Raw genomic sequence first — 20395 nt, 5'->3', positions numbered from 1 at the left:
ATAGTATTCCATTTCACTGAAATATGTATGCATTCAAAGTACTGTACTTCATGCTGTCATTGCACTGTATACAAAGAAGTGATACAGCTTGCTTAGGGTCCAAGCTGAAAGTGTATTGCAACCATATTAGGAGGCACATAATGCTTTTTGCACCTTGAAGACAAAAAATTCTTTGTCAAAGGAAAAAGTAAACTTTGATCTCAAAAAAATAAAAGCCTGCTTCAGTGTCAGAAAAGTGTTGCGTTACAACTGCTTGAGGAAAGCCAAATATGTACAAACACTAAGATGATTTCTCCTCTCCCCCTGCAGCAATACTGTATGGAAATTCAAAGTGACAAAAGCAAAACACAAAACAGAGACAAGAAACCATTAGAGATTACTTGCACAAAGACATTTTGAATTGGACATATGAAATATTTCTCAGTAATGATTTTTCCTTCCTTTTTTTTAATTTAAAAAAATAAACTTGCTGAAGTGATAAATGCTTTGCATGAATCTTATTTTAAAAAGGGGAAAACAATCCACTGAAACAAGTAAAATGACATCTTTATCTGCAAAAAATTATTTGCCAATGTCATTACTCATTCTTTTTTGTTCTATTTCATTCTTTTACACAGCCACACTATGCTGGTAGCTTATTTCACTACTTGTTTTCTTATTTAGATCTTAATGGGAACATTTTATTGTCAGAAAACAACGTATCCTTTGAAAACCTGATACTGCATGGTAACAGTGGGAGGGAGGAATAGAGAGACAGGGCTGTAACATGAGACTAGTAAAAACTTCATGTGTCCCTGAGCGTAGCCTCTCGGTATCTCAGATACGGCTCACATCATCCCTCTCTAAACTGGGAGATGAAAAAAAAAAAAAAATCTTCTTAGAGAAAGAAAGATATGCTACAACTTCTAAACCCAATATACTCACTACTGCTTTCTACAGACTCTTCTTAATATATATTCCTTGTAGAAATACTTTAGCACAAGCATTTCCATATTTACAGTTCAGCACTGAGGAGGAGTGGAACATAAGCCCTTACTCACACATCATACTGTTTTCTGTCACTTGTTCAGAAGTGCCTGGTCTCTCTCAGTGTTTTCAACACATTCATAAAACAGAAAACACCACAAATCAAAAAATTACCGAGAGAATATAGCACATAGACAGCTCCTTTATTAAGATAAATGAAATTTATTTCTACTGGCCTCTTCCTCTATTAAGTTTTCAGAGACAAGCAATGGATTTAGTCCGCTATTCTTATATTCAGTGTACAAACCAAACAACAGAATTCCATGTAGGAAATGAAAAATTACAAATACAGTCTTTCTGGTCTACAAATATAAATGCAACTAATAAATATGAAAAGGGAATTCCACAATTTTTCTGAAAACTTCAACTATGTCTAGGTTAAACTCCAGAAAATGAAGACTATTTTAAATTAAGAGACTCCCTGCATCATTTTTAAGACACCCCCTTCCTTCACTTAAGTAGAAAGGCAGGTTATCAATAAATAGCTGACAATATTTCTAAGACTAACCACAGCCAGCACCATCACAAGAGCACAGCATTACCCATTTTCCTCCCCCCCCCCCCAAGAACAACAAATTTCACATATCGGAAATTTGCACAAATAAGGCAAATTCTCTATACATCTACTGAAACGAACATGTCAGTATTCTGGCATACTTTTCAACATACGGACTTTGAATAGTCATATTAAATTTGAGATAAAAAAGGCATAGCACGTCTTACAGCATAGCTTCTAAAACTTAGGATTAAACTGGGGGGGGGAGGCAGGAACCCTCATGACAAAACCAGAAATAAAATAGAACCTAAAACAAAAAACACACACTTCAGCTGAGGAGATTGGTCTGGCTAAACTTCCAGTTTCTCCTTTGAAAAGCACCTGCAGGCAGGAATAAGAATTACCCCAAATAGCACCTCCTTTACTTTGGTCTAGATCATCTTTACTTCTCTGAATCAGTGCTTTAGCACCAAGATGCTTGCAAGTATGACATGTATTAAGATAACAGAGTGCATGCAAGGCCCACATTGTGATAAAAAGCAAATTTAGAAACAAGGTAACCTAGGATTTCAAACATTCTATTGCCATATAGAATATTTTCAGTAGTACTTGCTGGGTTATATATTTTTTTTCCCCTCCAAAAGAAAAAAAAAAAGATTGAATTATTAGGAAAGAGACGAAAAGCTAGATGAGGTTTAAAAATATATTGAAAAAATAGAGGGTTTTAAAGAATGAACTATGAACTATTCACATATTCATAAAGGTCTGCATAAAAGCTGCCTAAGTATAGATAAATAGAACACAAGGGAGAATAAAGCACAATATCACAAATTAGGACTTACTGATAATAGAATATACATTTACACAGTATTTTGGTACCTATAAATAGCTATCACTCTCACTATGCTAGCTTAGATGAAAGAAAAAAATCCAAGTTATAGAAGTCCATCCAGTTCAGACTTCTGCACTTTTCCCTTCAAGCAATATTATGCACAATTCCTCACTTTCTAAGATGGTGTCAGCAATTATGAACCAAAATAAATAACCAATCACATAAATAAACAAATAAGAACAAAAGCTCAACCTGAACCAAGCTTTTTGTTTGTTTTTAAAAGGTCATATACACATATTCCCCCAGTCCTAGAGAGAACACAAACAAAAGACAACTATGCAGAAGTCTACAGTAAGGGAAAAAGAAAAAAGGTGTTTTACATGCACATCACAATCCCAACATTTGTACTTTTCACAAATTTAAGGAGTACAAGGTAAATGGTGGAAAGCATGCTGCTGATCCAACGCTATATATTAACACAGATTAACATTTTCCTTTAGATTTCTTTTTTTTGCATTATTATTTTGAAATAAGACCATATATTTCTTCATTATGAAGACAAGGGTTGTGACATTAGGCTGCACAAAGAGCTGACCTATCAGATACAACCATCAAGATGATCCAGGCTTTCCTGCAGTGCTTTATTTTGTATTAATAGTTAGCCTGATAAAAAAAAATGATGACCTTAAGGGAGCTGTTTCATAGTCTATGGACTGACTCAAGCCAAAAGTGGATTAATTGATTACTTCTAAATAAGATCTCTAAAAAAGGCTAGTTAAGAAGCTAGTAAATGGAAATACCTTGCTTGCAGGACTTGCTCTGAATTTCACAAAAAGATCCAAATAACTGTCCCAATTGAGTAAAAGTTCTGGGCTTCTGGCCATAAAAAGACTGCACTAGCACTCTTGGCATTGTGAATAATCCTTCGTTCTCCTTGTGATGTTAAGTCACTTGCCCTGCTTCTCCTCCAGCCCCGCACTTTTACGTAATACGTTTAGAAAGTAGCCTTTTATATTCAACAAGACATTCCAACTCAAAAGGTACGTGTTCTATTCACCAAAAGAAAAAAAGAATCTAACAAAATTAATTTTCTGTTCAGCCAAAACTCATTTTATCTTCTTCCTAAACTCCCTAATTTACTCCACTATAAATTCCTCCTCTCCCTTCTTGAGAGCTTACTAAAATCAGCTCTATATTCATACACAAGATTAACCTCATAGCACGTAACTCTGAAGTAAAACTAAAATACCTTATTTTCACTGTTTTTATCGATTTCCATAAGCTCACAGAAATAATTTACCCTGAATTATGTACAGGAATGCATCTTTTTAGTGGGAAAGATAAAGTGACTGTCCTGGGTTAATGGAGCCTGCAGCTCCACTCCAATACTGACCTGATTGCGTGCCTCCTCCACCCTCATGTTCTCCTGGTCTGCCTTTACCTTGCATGCGTTTCCTCCCTCCAACACCAATACGTAGCTACCTCCCTACGACTGTGACTATATAAAAGCATTTTTTCATTAAATCTCTTGGCATATGGAAGCACATCAAATGGGTAAGAGCGCATTCAGATTTTCTTTTTACAAACCTCAACAAGGTTATAATAAATTACAACAGAAATGTACTCCAAAGCAAAGCACGTAGTCTATGCTTGCAGTTCTACTGACATTTGAAGCCTCCATTGTTTGAAATTTCAAACTGAAGATCTCAAAAGACGTCTGAGAAAGACAAGTCAACATTTATAAAGAATGTTTTAATATGCTTTACTCTGCAGAATTTACCACTTCTTATGAAAAATTGCATAGAAAATATCTTGACCCTTGAAGATCAATGCAAATTCAACTACAATGTTTAAATTCCTATTCTAGTAAATTCCTGAGTGGGCCTCAGATTGATGGCCTCAGACAATTAATGAGCAGATTTTAAGCTAATAAGCAGGGCTTGTGAAAATAAGAAGTTCTTGAACTCAGAGACATCTTTTTTTTTTATTCCAATGTCATCACAGAACATGTTATCTCAGTTTAAACTACTACATTGATTTGGGGAATTAATGACACTACTGAGATGAACTCATTTCAAATTACCACAACTGCACACATTAAAATCCAAATTAGAATATATGCCTAAGGATCTTTTATTCAGATTTACTAATACAAAATGTCACCTGCTCAGTCATGTCTCCAAACAACAATTCCTTACTGAATAACATGTGGGGTTTAATTCTAGTTGGCTCCGCATTGCCTGAAACCAGTCTGAGAAAGAGCAATGCATCACCAAAGGTAGGGCTGCTGATTAACCAATTCTTATGCATGCTCTTACACCAGCTCACTAGTTTAGTGTTGCTAAATTACTTGATTGGAACATAAAGGAAAACACAGTTTGTGTCACCTCTCTCTCTTTAAAAGCCAGCCTACAAAGTATAAACAGGAAGAAATTTTTTGCTCTTTGGTAGATGGTTTTGGACAAAATAGATCCATTTTTCTCTTGGTCATACAATTGCTGAGCCCTTTCCAGATTACTGAGTACAGACAGACTGTAAAAAGTAGAAGTAAAACACAGCGGGGTGTGGTGAAAGGCTGCTGTAACTTCTTTTCAGCATGGGGGGTTTCAGAAATAAGTAATTTAAAACAAAACGAGTACTGGTAAATTATCACTATGCCACTGGACCTGTTGTTTACGAACAGAGGACTCGAGAACTTCCTTTCAGTTTTGCACCATGTCGCCCAACGGAGGACCCAGAGCATTAGAAGCAGAAGTCTATAGGTTAGCTATAATAAGTGTAGCCAATCTATCATTCCGAATACATCCAGTGATGGACCAAATCTTCACGTGACCATAAGAAAAACACAAACATATCCCCAAGAGTTCTCTCTACTCAGAAGAGGGAACCAGGTAGATATTTTTTTTCTTCTCTGAAACAGCATTATGAACAAAATCATCACATAAAGGCATTTTTAAATACCTTACAATGTCAAGGCTCTTCTAAAGCCTTAACAGTTAACCAAGAGTTCATAGGATGAATCAAACTTTTAAAAATTTTTAGAATAATTACAACACGTAACATTTTAAAGCACTTCAAGACTACATAAACAGAAAACATTAAAAGCATTGTTTTGTTAACCACAGCATACTGTAAGATGACTACACTTAATTGCTTACATGCTGAATGAATCATTGTGCAAAGAAACCTCGTTTTATATAAATACATATATTTATATCTATAAAAATCAATGTATTATCAAATTTACAAGAATTATCACACTTTCACACTAACAAGCAAGAATATTCTGTCCTCTACAAAAATCTTAATTTTAGACATCTGAAGACTAATCAAAACAGTTTCTTGTGTACAAATATGTGCATTCAGATGCACAACTCCCAAAAATTTGACATACATTTTTTAAGATAGAGCTTTTACTACAGTTCTTACATTCTGAATTAAAAAAGCAAAGGAGTCTGAAAGTGAGGTAAATCTATTGATTTTAAATTTATTTCAATTCAAGGTGAAGAAACTGAAAACAAAAGATAACTTAGTCAGAATATTGTAGTCTTTAGATCTACCTTTAACTATTGCGTATTTTTTTTTTCATACAAGACAGCTAAGTAAAACTAATCAATGCCATCTGTATATAGTTTAATTATAGTTTACTGAAAAGAGTTTCTGAACTTTGTAGCTATGGAGGAAAAAAAAAAAACAATTATGAACAGACAGAATAACAGCCAAACCCTGCAGTTAGAAATCCAGAAGATGTTGAAAAAGCTTTTCATAACAATATGATTTTGTCATAATTTCTGTAATAAATTATGATTTTGAATCCTTGAAAAGAGAAATTCCTCCAAAAACCTGTGCTGAAAGTGTAAAGTTATAATCTATAGAGGCCTATTAGTGTGATCGTTTTTCAAAACAACAATAACACAAAAATGAAGACTGTCATACAAACAGAAAATGGAATCCTTGTTTCTAATATAACTTCAATATATTTATTTTACAACTTCATTTATTATTCTTTAGCAAGTCCTCACATCACACAAACCTTTATATCAGTAAACCAGGTTGTATGCACTCACACATGGTGACAGAAAAGATGTTACAAGTCTGAACTGTGAGCTGTAGAATCATACAAGATGCAAGACAACAGATGGAGTCTTAAGAACAAAGCTCGAGACATTAGCAGAAGTCTCAATAACAGAATCACCATGGTTAAATGATGGTACTAAGCATAATTAAAAAAATCAGTAGTTCCCAAAATAACTTAACTCAGGCTTAAAAATCAAATCTCCTTATATCAGTAACAGATAACAACCAGAAAACTACCCATTCTTTAAAAAAAAAAAAACCCACCTTGTAACCTAGACAAATTGTCAGAATGGCTTGATTTACTACAAATCCACTACACTAATAATACTGGAATATCTGATACCCTGCAGACCAAGACTTAGGAACAAACTAAGGAAACATTAGCATTACTCTGAAAGAAAAAGGAGTACCACACACAGCAGCTACATCAATTTAGACAATTCTCTCTCCTGCACTGGAAAATCCTATCCAGATCTCAATCCACGAACACAGTTAGAGCAACTGTTGATTCTTGAGCAGTTCTGAGGATGCTGCCGACTATGAAGGCTTCTGTTTCAAGGTTCCTGACTTGAGAAACCATAGTGTGGACACTGATGCACCATCACATGTATAGACTGATGCTAGTAACCATTTTATTTACGTATTTAATGACATACATGAATGTATGGAGCTTTCTTCCCTACCCTCTCAAGGTGGAAGTACAATCAACTCCCACAAGAGATTTCTAGTATTTGAACATACTTAATTTGAATCATAGAATCATTTAGGTTGGAAAAGACCCTTAAGGTCATCGAGTCCAACTGTAAACCTAACAGTGCCAAGTTCACCACTAAACCACGTCCCTAAGCACCACATCTACATGTCTTCTAAATACCTCCAGGGATGGGGACTCAACCACTTCCCCAGGCAGCCTGTTCCAGTGCTTGGCAGCCGTTTCGGTGAAGAAATTTCTCCTATTATCCCATCTAAACCTCTCCTGGCGCAACTTGAGGCCATTTCCTCTTGTCCTATCGCTTGTTACTTGTTATTTGTGAAAAGAAGGTGGGACAGAAGGAAAATTAGTTTGTGTGTGTGGTTTAATTTTAAATTATGAGACAGTCTCTCTTTAATTGCTTTTCTCCCAGTTACTCTAACATGTTTTGAGCAAGCATAGAAATGAAGTTTGTTTCAATCAACTCTAAACGAACAACAAATATTAACGGTTTGCACCTCTAGACCTTCCAGAAGATACTCTCAAAGCAATTAATGAAGCCTAATCTATATATTTGGATTCTTCCCCTGCCATTGCCTGCCCCAAGTTGTGAGTGGGGGAACACAGGCTACTACGGAACAAAGTTGCATGTGGTCTATCACTACAGGACAAGAAGTCTGTGCCAAACTGTAGGAAAGATTTCACATTACACCATTCTTGTTTTCTACCTTAAAATTAAGATAATTGTTTTTGTCAGACTGCCATGAAATTAAAGCACCTGGTAGAACTGGCAGCACAGAAAGCACATTTGCCAGGTATACTAGGTAAGCATATTAAGCAGGATGATTTCAAGCTATGTAACCTAATCTGCAGTCTTTACCCACTAAGCACTTAAAGATTGTTTATCAAAAGGAGTTGACTGAAGGGAGCTAGTTTAAAGAGCATTTGTTCTTGCAAAGCCATTTTTTAGGTCATGGTCTAAAAAGTCACACTGTAACCAGTGCACAGGAGTAACAAGCATAAGAAAGTGTACAGAAAACAAAGTGTAAAAATTCGAAGTGATTTGTTTGCAACATGTCTAAGAAAACAAAACCCCCTAATTTATGCTAAATATCCTTGTTCCTGATATAACTTCTTTTTATCTAGAATAGGTAGCAATAAAAGTGTTTCAGATGCGTTTTAAGTAACATACCCATTTATATTGTACGTTATGCTGTATCATTTTTATTTCAAATCGTTAATCTTTAATTCTTAAAGTAAATTGTATGCACATTTCTCACCATGATATTGGTGCTACTGATACAAGTTTTGCACCATTCCTTTTCTTGTTTGTCAACATATTTTCAAATCCTTATGTTACAAAATCCTTTAGTTTAAAAAAAAAAACCACAACAAAAAACAAAACCCCCCAAACTAAATTTCTCTCTCCAAAATACTCAAAGCAGTAGATGATGCATTTTATTTTATTTTTAAGGCCAAAGGGAGAACAAGGTCTCATCATACCAAACCATTAGAGAAAAAAACTGGTTTAAATCCATTCAAAAAAACCCTAAGCATAGTGAAAGTAGATAAACTACTGTGTAAATGAACTAACAAGTGGGAAAAGGAAGCTTTACAGATAGCTTTGATGAGATTAGTGAAACAGAGGTAAACGTCAACCCAAACAGTAACACCATCAGTCAACGCTTATGACTGCAAAAAATGTTCTAGCTACTGCAAATTACTTCCTATCTTCCATATATATATATACACACACATTAAAAAAAGTTGTTTTGCAGGGAGAAAGACTTGCTCTCTGGAGTCCTAATTAAGAGTTGTTTTACTATAGAAAAGTCATGAAAAATAGTGCTAAGAACTAATTTCCATTTAAATAAACAGATTTGAGTTTAAGCCAATTTAAAATGAAGAAGCAAGAAAATGATTGTTAGCAAGCTGAAAAGCAAGATCTTACAGTGGCATAAACAAGTAAATATTTGTGCTATGAAGGATCCCGAGGACCTAAAATGCTATTTAAGGCCCCTTGGGCTGGATCTTATGTCTATTCTAGGCAAGAAAGCAGCTACCTCGTTTGTATAAATCTAGAAAGACAAACAGATGTATCTTGCAAGATAAGGAGAGAACATTCTCTCAAGTACACTGAAGAACTCGCACAGCTTTTTCCCATGTCCCACAGGGTTTCCCTAAGTGCAGGGCACAGGCAATGAGCAAGAGAAAAGAAAAATAATATTTAAGAGAGAGGAACAGTTACAGTTGTCTACAGTTTTACTTCAGGGACAGGATGGAAAATGAAGCCAAAGGAAAATGAAGGGACATACAGACAGAACAGTTTTGTAGTGCTAAGTTCAACTATTATTTTCAGGAAATATGTGGGAGTCCTTACGCTGAAGTTAAACATGGTCCAGTGGGTAAACAACAGCGGTTGCTTTATTTTCAAGGTGAGATCATAAGATTCCTATAGGATTCTAGAAGTCTTGTAACAACTTCTTTAGTCCTTTTTTAGCAATTGAGAAAGTAGACTCAAATCTTAAGTCTTTTTGTTATTTTGTAGGAGGTTAAAATTGACAATAAAGAATTGCAGTCAGATACAGAGGTTTTATTTTGCATTTGTTTTCAAATCCTCATATTAGAGGGGGCAAAGATCTATGTCTCCAAATATTTTTACACACACTTTTCTGGTTTTATTTAAGTTAGTATTAGATGCATATTGTATTTCAATACCACTACGATTACAATCCAAAGTACTTGAGTACAAATAGAAGGGTTTTTTTCCTATTATTTCCAATAATAAAATTACTTCCACTAATACAGACACACACTGTGAATGATTGGGGCTTTCTCTTTTTTTAGTGTCATTTAAGTTCAGAGAATCAAATGTGTATTATCTGTATTAACATCTTCGTGGAAGCTTAGCTGCGGCAGAGAAAACCCTTAAAGAAGCATCACCTGTGCCCCTACTAAAGCACTGTGCAGAAGAACTTCTAATTTTTGTGATTTCCTAAAGTTGTATGACATCTTCTGACCAGTATTGGCCAGTCTCAGTATTAAAATCTCTGTCTAAAACAGGAGTTGGGTTGAACAAACTACAGCTACATTAGGATTGTTGCTCCCTACCTGCTTTGAAAGCAGAGGACTTAGACATAGCGTAAGTTTCAGAACAATTGCTACTTTTTTATTACTACTATTAAACAAACTGGCCTTCCAGAGTGTTCATTCACTACAGCAGGACGTTTATTGTTGCCATGCTCATTTTCAGCCAAGCATATGGAGTTTTTCCCTTTCTAGGTTAAGTCTTCCATGCCAGATGGGCACATGAAGCCCCAGAGATTACTTGCAAAGCTGCACAGAAAACTGAAATACAGACTGGAGGAAAGCATGCTCCCAATGGTTTGTGTTACAAGGGAACCAATTTACTGAAGTGACAAAACTTTTTCATTCACATTTAAGTTTGCATACATCATTGATTGCCTATACTGGGATATAAGCAATTGGGAAGGAAAATAAAAGCCTTCAGTGAAAATTAAACACCCAGAAACATGAAAAATAAGAATAACAACTTCCAGAATTTTTGCAGTGGTTTCTTATAGACACCTGAAGAAGGACAGAGAACCGTCCATTGTGAAAAGTGAGAAAGACAGGAGAAAGCCACAACCAGTGTTTGGTGTTCAATGGGGCACAACTTCTCACCAAGAATCTGCTTGCACATATGGAGTACAAATGATACTCTGACACAGGTGTAACTAAATATTATTCCAGATTTTCAAAGAGAAATTCCAGGATACATTTGAGAACACAGACACTCCTGATACAACATTTTTTAGAAGTGGTTTGTTTTTCCTTAAGGTGAGCTTTCCTTGAGAAAGCAGCATGTTGCTTTGGTGCCTTTGTTTTCAGAAAAAGAAGGTACAAGGCATTTATGGAAGGACCCAGGGAAGCACAGAGGCACCCAGAGTGCCTTCTCCAAATATTGTGAAGGGAGATTTCCACCCTCCTCCCCAGCCCACAGGAGGCTTCTCTTCCTCACCCTTGGCATTTGCTCAAAACAAAGTTAAACAACTCCTTTGTCACTGTATTTGCTTAACTAGGTAGCATGCTGTAACATGCATTTTAAGTACACCGGATTGCAAGCATTCTGAATTTGTATGTTTTCTCCTCCAACATTTATTACAATCTTTTCATCTTTTACATATAGGAAACTATAATGTAGTTACTGAAACATTTGCAGTACTCAAGCATACACAACATTAATTGCTCAATCAACCTGCATTGACACACTGGATTTAACATGCCACATTGAATTACTGATCATTTTTCTAACCTTACCAAGTCAATCTGGGGCAGACGCATCTGCAGTTTACCTGGCGTATTTTTTAAACTCCTCCTTCCTTAACTACTGTAGTATCACTAGTTTGAACAGAAGCACACACATCATACCTTGCACATTTTGGTACCTGACTATACGCTTCATAAATATTTTATTAACTCTTCTTCACTCTTGGGAAAAATTTCTGCATTTTATTGAAAACAATAGTTTTACTAGTATACCACATAATGAATTGATTTGTTCTGCACAGAATTCGCTTTAATTCTTTTTAAGAAAACCCGCAAACATGGTATTTTTGAGTGTTCTTCTAATACCAAGGAAGAGAACATGTATCAGTACAGACATGCTTAAATAAAATGCCACCACTGCCTTATTAATGTTCTCCAGTTTTTTAATTAGAAAAATGTATTTTTTAAGTATACTATCATGGAAGAAGAGCAATATACATCCAACAATCCCCTTTAACTTGATAATATAAAACATTTAGCAATAAAAGTTGAAGGCAATATTAAGCTAAAACTTCTATAATTTTCAAGTGTTTCATTGTCAGAAAACTGATATGGTCATTTACAGCATGCTTTCAGCCTTTTTTTCCCCATGAGACTATCATAACTGCTATACAGAACTTGTTGCACCACATAATAGAATTGTGATTTTTACTATAAAGTAAGGATTATTTTACAAAGCAATTAAGGAATGTGAATATGGTAAACAGCATCAAACAAATAGCTTTAGCATTTTGTATAGAACTAAGAACAACATTCAGCTTTCAAGATGACTACATAGAACTGTAACTTGCCGATTAAATGGGGTTAACTATTGGACGTTCTTGTAGCAATAGTGCTTAGGAAGCAATGCAACAGTTGTATTTTGCAGCTTACGAACAAAAAGAAAGCATTGCTAACTCTTACTATTGCCCTGCTTCGATAGCAGGATGTGCCTCCTATCTCTATGATTTGTCCTTGCCTACCTTATTAAGCCCCTGCTCTTCACTAAGCAGCCATGAAATATAATTTAACTGATTCTAGGTTACTTCCTGACAATTAAGAACTGAAATAAGCACAGAGCTATCTTTAGTAAATTCATTGTTACTCTAAAAAGTTTAGGAGAGTAGAAGAATAGAGATGAAAGGCAACCCAGCTATATAAGGCAAGGCTCACCGTCTGACAAACTTGCAGAACAATTAAAATACCAGTCTGAGCTGTAAATCAGAGTAACCTCAACTAGACCTTGCCACATTTCTGAAAGTTATCTCTGTTACAATTAGGAACCACATTGATTTTATTTTCTTGTCTTATAATACATCTTACAGACAGAAAAACAATGCACATTACCTTTTGTACTAAATCTTTATAAAGCATTTATGCTCCAAACTTCAGCATTGTGATAAATACTGTGGATGTAAGATGATGTCAGATCATTTTATTTCCCTGCCAAGCATTCTGTAGATGAGAAAATTAAAGACTTGTTCCTAAGATTACTTACCCATGAAGTTCAGATAGCTCTCTCCTCCAAGTGCATGAGTAATGAGACGAATCATTTTATGAAGCTGTATTCCACGATCAATAACTGGAGTAAGAGGCGAGAGCACGCTCATGTTTGTATACATCTCTGCATCCATCAGTCGAAACGCCAATGTCTTATCACCAACAAGTGCCTGTAACAGTTAAAAAAAAAAAGTGAAGAAAAACCTTGGGTGTACTAGAAACATTTCTAATATTTTATTAAAGCAGGCGCTTTATATCGTAAAGGGAGGACCACGAAGATTGGCAAGGAGTCAAGGACACGGCTCAGTGTGCACGATCTAGTCCCTGTTCAAAGAAAACATCCTGCCACCGCCAATAATCATCAGGTCACAGTGACCGTAGCTTCTAATAACTGCAATTTTGTATTGTGTGATGTGTAATCACGTGGACATGATATACATAATCTGCTGCCAAAAAGAGGAAGTATGTAAACTGAGGCAGGGACATCCCTGAGCAGAGCCTCAACTGGATGCTGGACCCGACTATGTTTTCCCCTTGCAACCCTCCATGTGGTTACTGGGGCTCTCCACACTGATGGGAGTGCAAGTATATGATCAATAAAACAACAGCTGCCTAACCCTTGTTGTGGTCCTACATTTCACCTGATGGGATTGAACTGCATAATTACTTCGAGAACCTTTTTGCCTACAGATATCAAATGTGAAATGTTAGTGTCAACTCAATAAGCCACAAGTGACCTACCATTTTGGATTCTTTATAGAAAATAAGAAAGCAAATGTCTCAAGTAAAGTTTTAGGATGTACAAATAAAGGGCTATTAACAACACTCCTGATTTAGAGATGCAGAGTGAATATGAAATATTAATTTATATGCAGTCAAGAATGTGATTGGTTTTCTGTGATTTCACACAAGAGAAAAAACAAACTAGTAATTGTCTAAAAACAGTGACTGAATTACTAACTTACTAGTGTTTACTTGAGAAAGGCCACACAAATGCTATGTAATAAGGGTTATTCTAATATATTAGCATGCATTATTATATTATACTCTACAATAATTATAGAGTATAATATAATAGATTATATTACAGATAATAGACTATTATTATAGATAATATAATAGTTTATATTATTTTATAATCTATGATTATATTATACACTATATTATTATATTATACTCAGGCATTATTATATTATACTCTAGCATAAAAACTCACTAGATTCCAGAGAGACAGATGAGTTGTAAACAGGTCTAGCTGAAAAGCACCATCAGCCTTTAGTTTTCCAACTAACAATATAACAGCATATATAGATGATTCCTTCAAGTAAAAAATAATCTTTTAAAAAAAAAATCCCTATGCAACAATGGCAAGACTGAAGACTGCAATGAACAACTCTTCTCTGGACTCAGAATGTGGCATTTTTTAGTGTCATTTAATGTCCTCTAATCTTTCCATTAAAAGAGGAGGTAAATGTTCCCTATTCATGTTTTCTCTGCCAGCCATGATTTTATAAACTGTTATCCTTCCCCCTTCAATGATCTCTTTTCTACCGTGAAGTCTTAGTCTATTTAGTTTTCTTCTTACTATGAAACCAATCCATACCTGCTATTATTCTTACTAACTCTCTTACAGCATTTTTTCCAGTTATGCTGTATATCCTTTGAGGTAACAGCACCAAACCTGACTCCAACATTCAAGATGCACACAAATCATTAAAGACTACAGTGGCATACTGATTTTGCTCTTTGCTCTCTATTCCATTCATAATTCCAAGCACTGTATCTGCTTTTTTGACAGCTATCAGCATTGAGTTGCTATTTTCATACGCTTATTATAACCACAAGGCTAGATTTTCTGACTGGTAATAGTCAGCTTGTAGACCATTATTACATACAAGAAACCAGAATTGCTTCAGCCCCTTATGTGCATCACTTCAAGTACCTCCACACTGAGTTTTATCTGCGCCCCCATTTTGTTTCTCTATCCTGCTTTTCACATATCCTGGTGTCCATCTGCAATCGTCATAGTTAGCTTTTTTTTTTTTAAATTCAAAATAAATAGATCTTCTTCCCAAGTATGAGATTCTAAAACCAAAATACATAGTGATACAGAAAACAACTCAATTGATGAAATCCAGCATGAAACAGAACATTACTGTTGCTGTTCTTTTATTTCATACTGTAGGATGAAGAATCAGCTCTTATAAAAGCAAATAATCACAGAATAATATGCATTTCCAAGTAATACCTGAAGTTCTTTACCAGGATTGCGACTCTTCTCTCGTGCCTTAAGTGCACACTGTGTAACAGTCTGAGATAAGAATGTAAATAGGTACACAAAAGGAAGCTGATAAACTCAGAATTATCTTTTTAAAATAAAATATAGGTCTTGTTTTGGACACTTCTGTAGAACTTTATTATAGAAGGTATAAGAAATAGAATGTCAACCTCTATTATGTAGAGGAAATAGTTGAAGGTAGGTTACTTAAACCTTTATCAGAAAATGGATTACATTTTTTAAAGTTCCTAATCTTAAATTCTCAACCAATGTGTTTTCTGATTCTTCAGAAACAACCATTACAAAAGATTGTGAGATGAGTGTTACCCAAACTCGTCATTACTTTTTCATTTTTCTGTATACAGAACCATTACCATTGCTTGTTTTGAATCAAACTGTTAAAGAGTATTTCATTTAGATCTCTAAAGAAGATTGGTGTTTGCAATCTTTTCAGAGAGGAAACATTTTCTTGAATGGAATACAAGTTGCAAACACTGATTCAGTGAACAAATTTGCTAAATTGTGATATTGTTCATGCTTATCATAAATAGTGCTCCAGCTTACTCTGTGGAAACTAGACTTTCGAAAGTATGGATTATGCCTTCCTATGACAGGCAGGCAAAACAAGAAGCTAGGACTCATTTCTTAAAAAAACCACCATAACAAAACTGAAAAACAACAACACTCACCCACTCCCAGCAGGATTCTTTTATTAAAAATAAGAATAAAAAAGCCACAAGAAAACCCAGACAAAAAAAAATGAGCAGTAGTCCAGATCTACCTGTCTCTGAAATTGTTGCCTATCCTTCTCAACTCTTGCCTCAATTTTTAAATTGAGCCACTAAGCCTCTAAATCTCATCTTTTACTTACTTATGTATAAACAAATAGATACAACACCTGATCATGGCTCTCTGCATATGCAATGTACTTTTCTTCATATCGTCTGTTTGTTAATGTATACACAATATTGCCCATATTCCAGTCTTCATCTTTCAGCTCCTTAATTATCTGCAGAAATAAGAAAAAGATCATTGAAAAATTACTTCTGTTTTAACTAAAAGCACATTACTACCTTTCTTCATTATCTTGGCACAGAAATTTCCAATGAATTGTGAACTGTATTACTTTAACTTCTCCTATTCCCAACTTCGGATCAATGAGCTTTCTCTGATAATATGAAAAAACTTCTTTCTTTTGAATTCTACTACATAAATATAATAACTAGAACATTTTGTTTCTCCTGTACTTCTACATATAAGCACAGACAATGGGACTTGGCATCTAGCACGTGAATCCTCTGATACAGTGGGCAATGCAATTGCTAGGAGCTGCAAGAGAGCACTGCACCAAAAACCACAAAAAAAATCTGTAGGCATACACATCTACCTACACATGGTATTGAAAGAAGTTTTGTATTTCAAGTAACCCTGGCATATGGCAGCTTCCAACTATAGCTGAAGCACTGGGCTGTGTGGTAGAGAAGGGATCACTGCAAGATAGCACTATGCTACTGCCATGAAGTACACGATGACATGAGAAGGTGCTCAATGTAGGGAGTTGCACACTTCCTGATCTGTGAATTCCCTGTCAGTTCCAAATCACAGGCTGAATACCAAAGCTTTGGAATACGAAACAAGCTTTACATTTTTTGTCATGCTAGCTCCTGATTTTTAGGAATTTAGATTAAGTCACATCAATAGGAATTTTCTGTCTCATATGACACTATTTCTTCCCTCTTCTAAACCTAGTCCAATTTCAGTGTTAGTCCTTTCTTTTTTCTATAGAACTTTATAGACCTCCATTGATCACTACAACACAAATACATATACATAAATATATAGACATAAAAATAAAGGTGATTAAAAGGCAATAACATCAAGATGGCTAATACGATGGTGTAAAATTTAACATTCTGATTGTAACTGGCCATGTACTCCTGAACAGCTTTTTTTAATAACTGTATAAGTTCTGGCCCTGAACACATTCAGGTCCCTATGCAGCATCATATTATGTACTAGATCAACCTTTAATGGGAACTAGTACAGCCACTGTTATGACAATCAGCTTATCTCACCTACTTTTACAGGCCCTTCAGAATTACTTCATGGAACCCTGGAGATCCTTCAGATCTACAACTGCTTTTAGGAAGTTGCCTAGAAAACGTACTATTAACAGGTACATACTTAAAAGCTGGAGAGAAATGAGAGCAAGCAATCTTAAGTTTAATGATGCTGTCCCTGATGGAAAAGCTGGCAAGCTTGTCTTCCGAATGAAAAGAAGGTTTGAAAACTGTTTTTCAATCTGCCCTCCGCCTCCTAGTTACAAAAGTGAAAAGATGCTGAAGATAAATTAATTTGCTTTTTATTTTAAGCTACTCACTACATTTATTGAAGCATTAATGCTCATATAAAACATTCATTGTTTTCAGACCATCATGATAGCCTGAGGGATTTGGATGCAATCTTCTACCTAACTGAAAAACATTCTCTAAAACATGAGTAGAAGCCTTTTGAGATCATTTAGCGTTTTATTCCTTTTCTTGTGATTCTCTGTATTGAAGAAAAAGTGATTTAAATCCTTATTGTAGTCAGTGTTTATTAGTATATTATTGTTCTTGAAGAGCATTTGCATATTTTTATTATTCTTTTTGTAACCCCACTGTACTGATTGCTGGTGTTTGTATAATTCACTTATGTTTACTTTGGTTAAACTTCCAGCTCTATGCTCAATGCCAACTACTATGCCCAATTTCAGGAGGGTTTGTTGCATGTTTCCATTTTTGTTTTGTTTTTTTAACTATATATGCATATGGTTAACTTATTATCTACCATGCTCAATATAGACTACACATTCTACAGCTGTTGCAAGATACAGGTTACTTCAAACAAAATTAGTCTATGTGTATCATATGAAGAAAACAAATATCAGGCAGAATGCAAAGAATAGCCCCTGAACTTACTCATCTTCTGAAATCTACATATCTTAGAGCTCTCATTTCAGCCACTAATACCTGTGTTCAAGCCTGTCAGAATTTATTTTAACAGGACATTAACAAAAGAGAGTAAAATTTGTCAGTAGGATTCAGAAGTGTTTTTGTGTATGCAGACAGAGAAACATCCCACTTTGAAGAGCAGAATGTACTTTTTTAAAAAGTTCTCACCTGTATCCATTTATCTGGAATAGCCATGGCTAGTCGATAATCAAAACCCCCTCCTCCCTCTGCAACAGGACGACAAAGAGCTGGCATCCCAGAAACATCCTTAAATAAAAAACCACAACATAATTTGCATAGCATTGTAATTATTAGTTCAGATTTTCTACCATACAGTAATTCTTCTATGCAAACATTCTGTAAACTATAAACAGCTTCACAGATCGACCTGGGTAAGGGAGAATTAAAAAAAAAAAAAAAAAAAAAATCAGTGAGTGATTACTACACCCAGATTTGCTGTTTGAACACAAAAGTTACAGGGAAAAGCATTATGACTTTTCTCGTCAAATACTCTACTACAAAATATTTTAATAGAGTAGATATTTGAGGGGGTAGAAACCTCAGTAGATGCAGAACTTGAAATAATTAGCTCTCTTGAGCTCCAAATAATCAATAGAGTAGAAAGCAGTCAACAAAAGACAAATTAAACCTCCATTTTATTTATTGATGTTTTGCATAAAGAATGGCATAAAAAGAAAAGGCTGAATATAAAGTACAGTAAGGAAGAAAAATACAATCTCTACTCTTTTCCTAAATGCACAAAACCAAAACTAATGATCCAGCTAGCCCTAGAAAGTGACATGCTCTTACTGCATAATTTTCCAGTTTCATATTGATGAAGGCTGATCATTCTTAAATTTGTAATTCAAAGTTCTTGAAATATTTATTTCACTATTAGGCAATTATATCACATAACACTTTTTCTAAAGTTAGCTTATCTGTATAGAAAATGCGAATCTCCAATCATTGCAAAATATCTATCAGTACTCAATTTTATTAATTTATGTCAGTGAGAAGCCATTCCACCACAATGGATTAACATACACCTCTTGCACCTACACAAGAGAATTTATGAGATTAAATTCTGTCTAGAACCAGGGCTTAATTAGGAAGCTCATTCTGGTTTTCTGGATTCAATCCAGTTGCTGCATTATACTAGTGAGAAAGATACTCGCACTTGAAGTTATACATGTACACACACACATGCATTCATACTGACAGAAGTAAGGAGACCACCCACTCATCATGGAGCTCACGGATGGCATCCTGGGGGGTGGAAGGCAGGCCTGCCATCCAGAGGGATGCTGACTGGCTGGACGAATCGATCCACAGCAAGCTCAGGAAATTCAGCAAGGGCAATTGTGGAATCCTGCCCCCGGGATGGACGAACCCTTGTATCCATACAGGCTGGGGACTGCTGGGCTGGGGAGCAGCTCTGCTGGGAAGGCCCTGGGGCTCTGGGCCAGCAGCAAGCTGAGCATGAGCCAGCAGCCTGCCCTGGCAGCAGAGATGGCCAGCACCATCCTGGGCTGTATGAACAGCAAAGCCAGGAGATCAAAAGGAGGGGATTATCCCCCTTGACTCAGCAGTCATTAGATCACACAGAAAACTGCATCCACATTTCACATGCTGTAAATACCAAATAATGAAGCAAAAATCCTTTCCAAACTTTTAGATATTGTAAAAGGAAGTTCAACAGCTCTCCTAGATCAGTCAGAAAGGATAAAAACAGACTAATGCTCTCCAAGTTATGCAGGACAAGATGATCTGAAACAAAAGCCTTTCTCTGTGATGCTGTGATGCTTACCTGGACAAGGTCTGAGTCTGATACTTAAGTAGCTCCCATCTACTTTAGTCACAATTTTGATTGGGAAGATTTTTGGGAAGTAAAATTCCAAATTTAATACTATTTATATCTATCTATATCTACAGATTTTACCTGAACACTAAAAAAAAAAAAAGACACAGTGTTACTTTGTTCAGTATATTTTCCACCAAATGTAAACAAGCCAATGCCTAAGTGTTTGTTCAAACCTTAGTTTGAAATGTGCTGTATATAAAAAAAAAGAAATCACAGCAGTAGGGTTTTTTTGCCTGTTTGTTTTTATAATTCTTCAAGCATGATGTAATTTTACTTAACATTTTTTTTCTTCTCATTATACAAAACTTTAATCACAGCTTTATTTAGAAGGCC

The 20395-nt window shown here is 35.4% G+C and overlaps 1 protein-coding gene across 4 annotated transcripts in view; it reads right to left on the bottom strand.

Moving 5' to 3' along the window:
• GBE1 (1,4-alpha-glucan branching enzyme 1) overlaps positions 1–20395 on the bottom strand; it is a 165765-nt gene that overhangs the window by 48169 nt on the left and 97201 nt on the right. For all 4 annotated transcript variants that reach the window (XM_087758415.1, XM_087758416.1, XM_087758417.1 and 1 more), the window contains 3 exons: positions 18370–18468; positions 16107–16217; positions 12929–13100 (listed from right to left, as the gene is read on the bottom strand). In XM_087758415.1, the coding sequence (XP_087614541.1) occupies positions 12929–13100; positions 16107–16217; positions 18370–18468 (382 nt within the window). The remainder of the gene's footprint in view (positions 1–12928; positions 13101–16106; positions 16218–18369; positions 18469–20395) is intronic.

The sequence above is a fragment of the Nipponia nippon genome, unplaced genomic scaffold (assembly GCF_047370975.1).
Source record: "Nipponia nippon isolate SJK-2023a ecotype South Korea unplaced genomic scaffold, ASM4737097v1 scaffold_2, whole genome shotgun sequence".
NCBI lineage: Eukaryota > Metazoa > Chordata > Aves > Pelecaniformes > Threskiornithidae > Nipponia > Nipponia nippon.
Note: the sequence above shows the minus strand (reverse complement) of the source record. Positions and strands in the feature narration are given on the sequence as shown.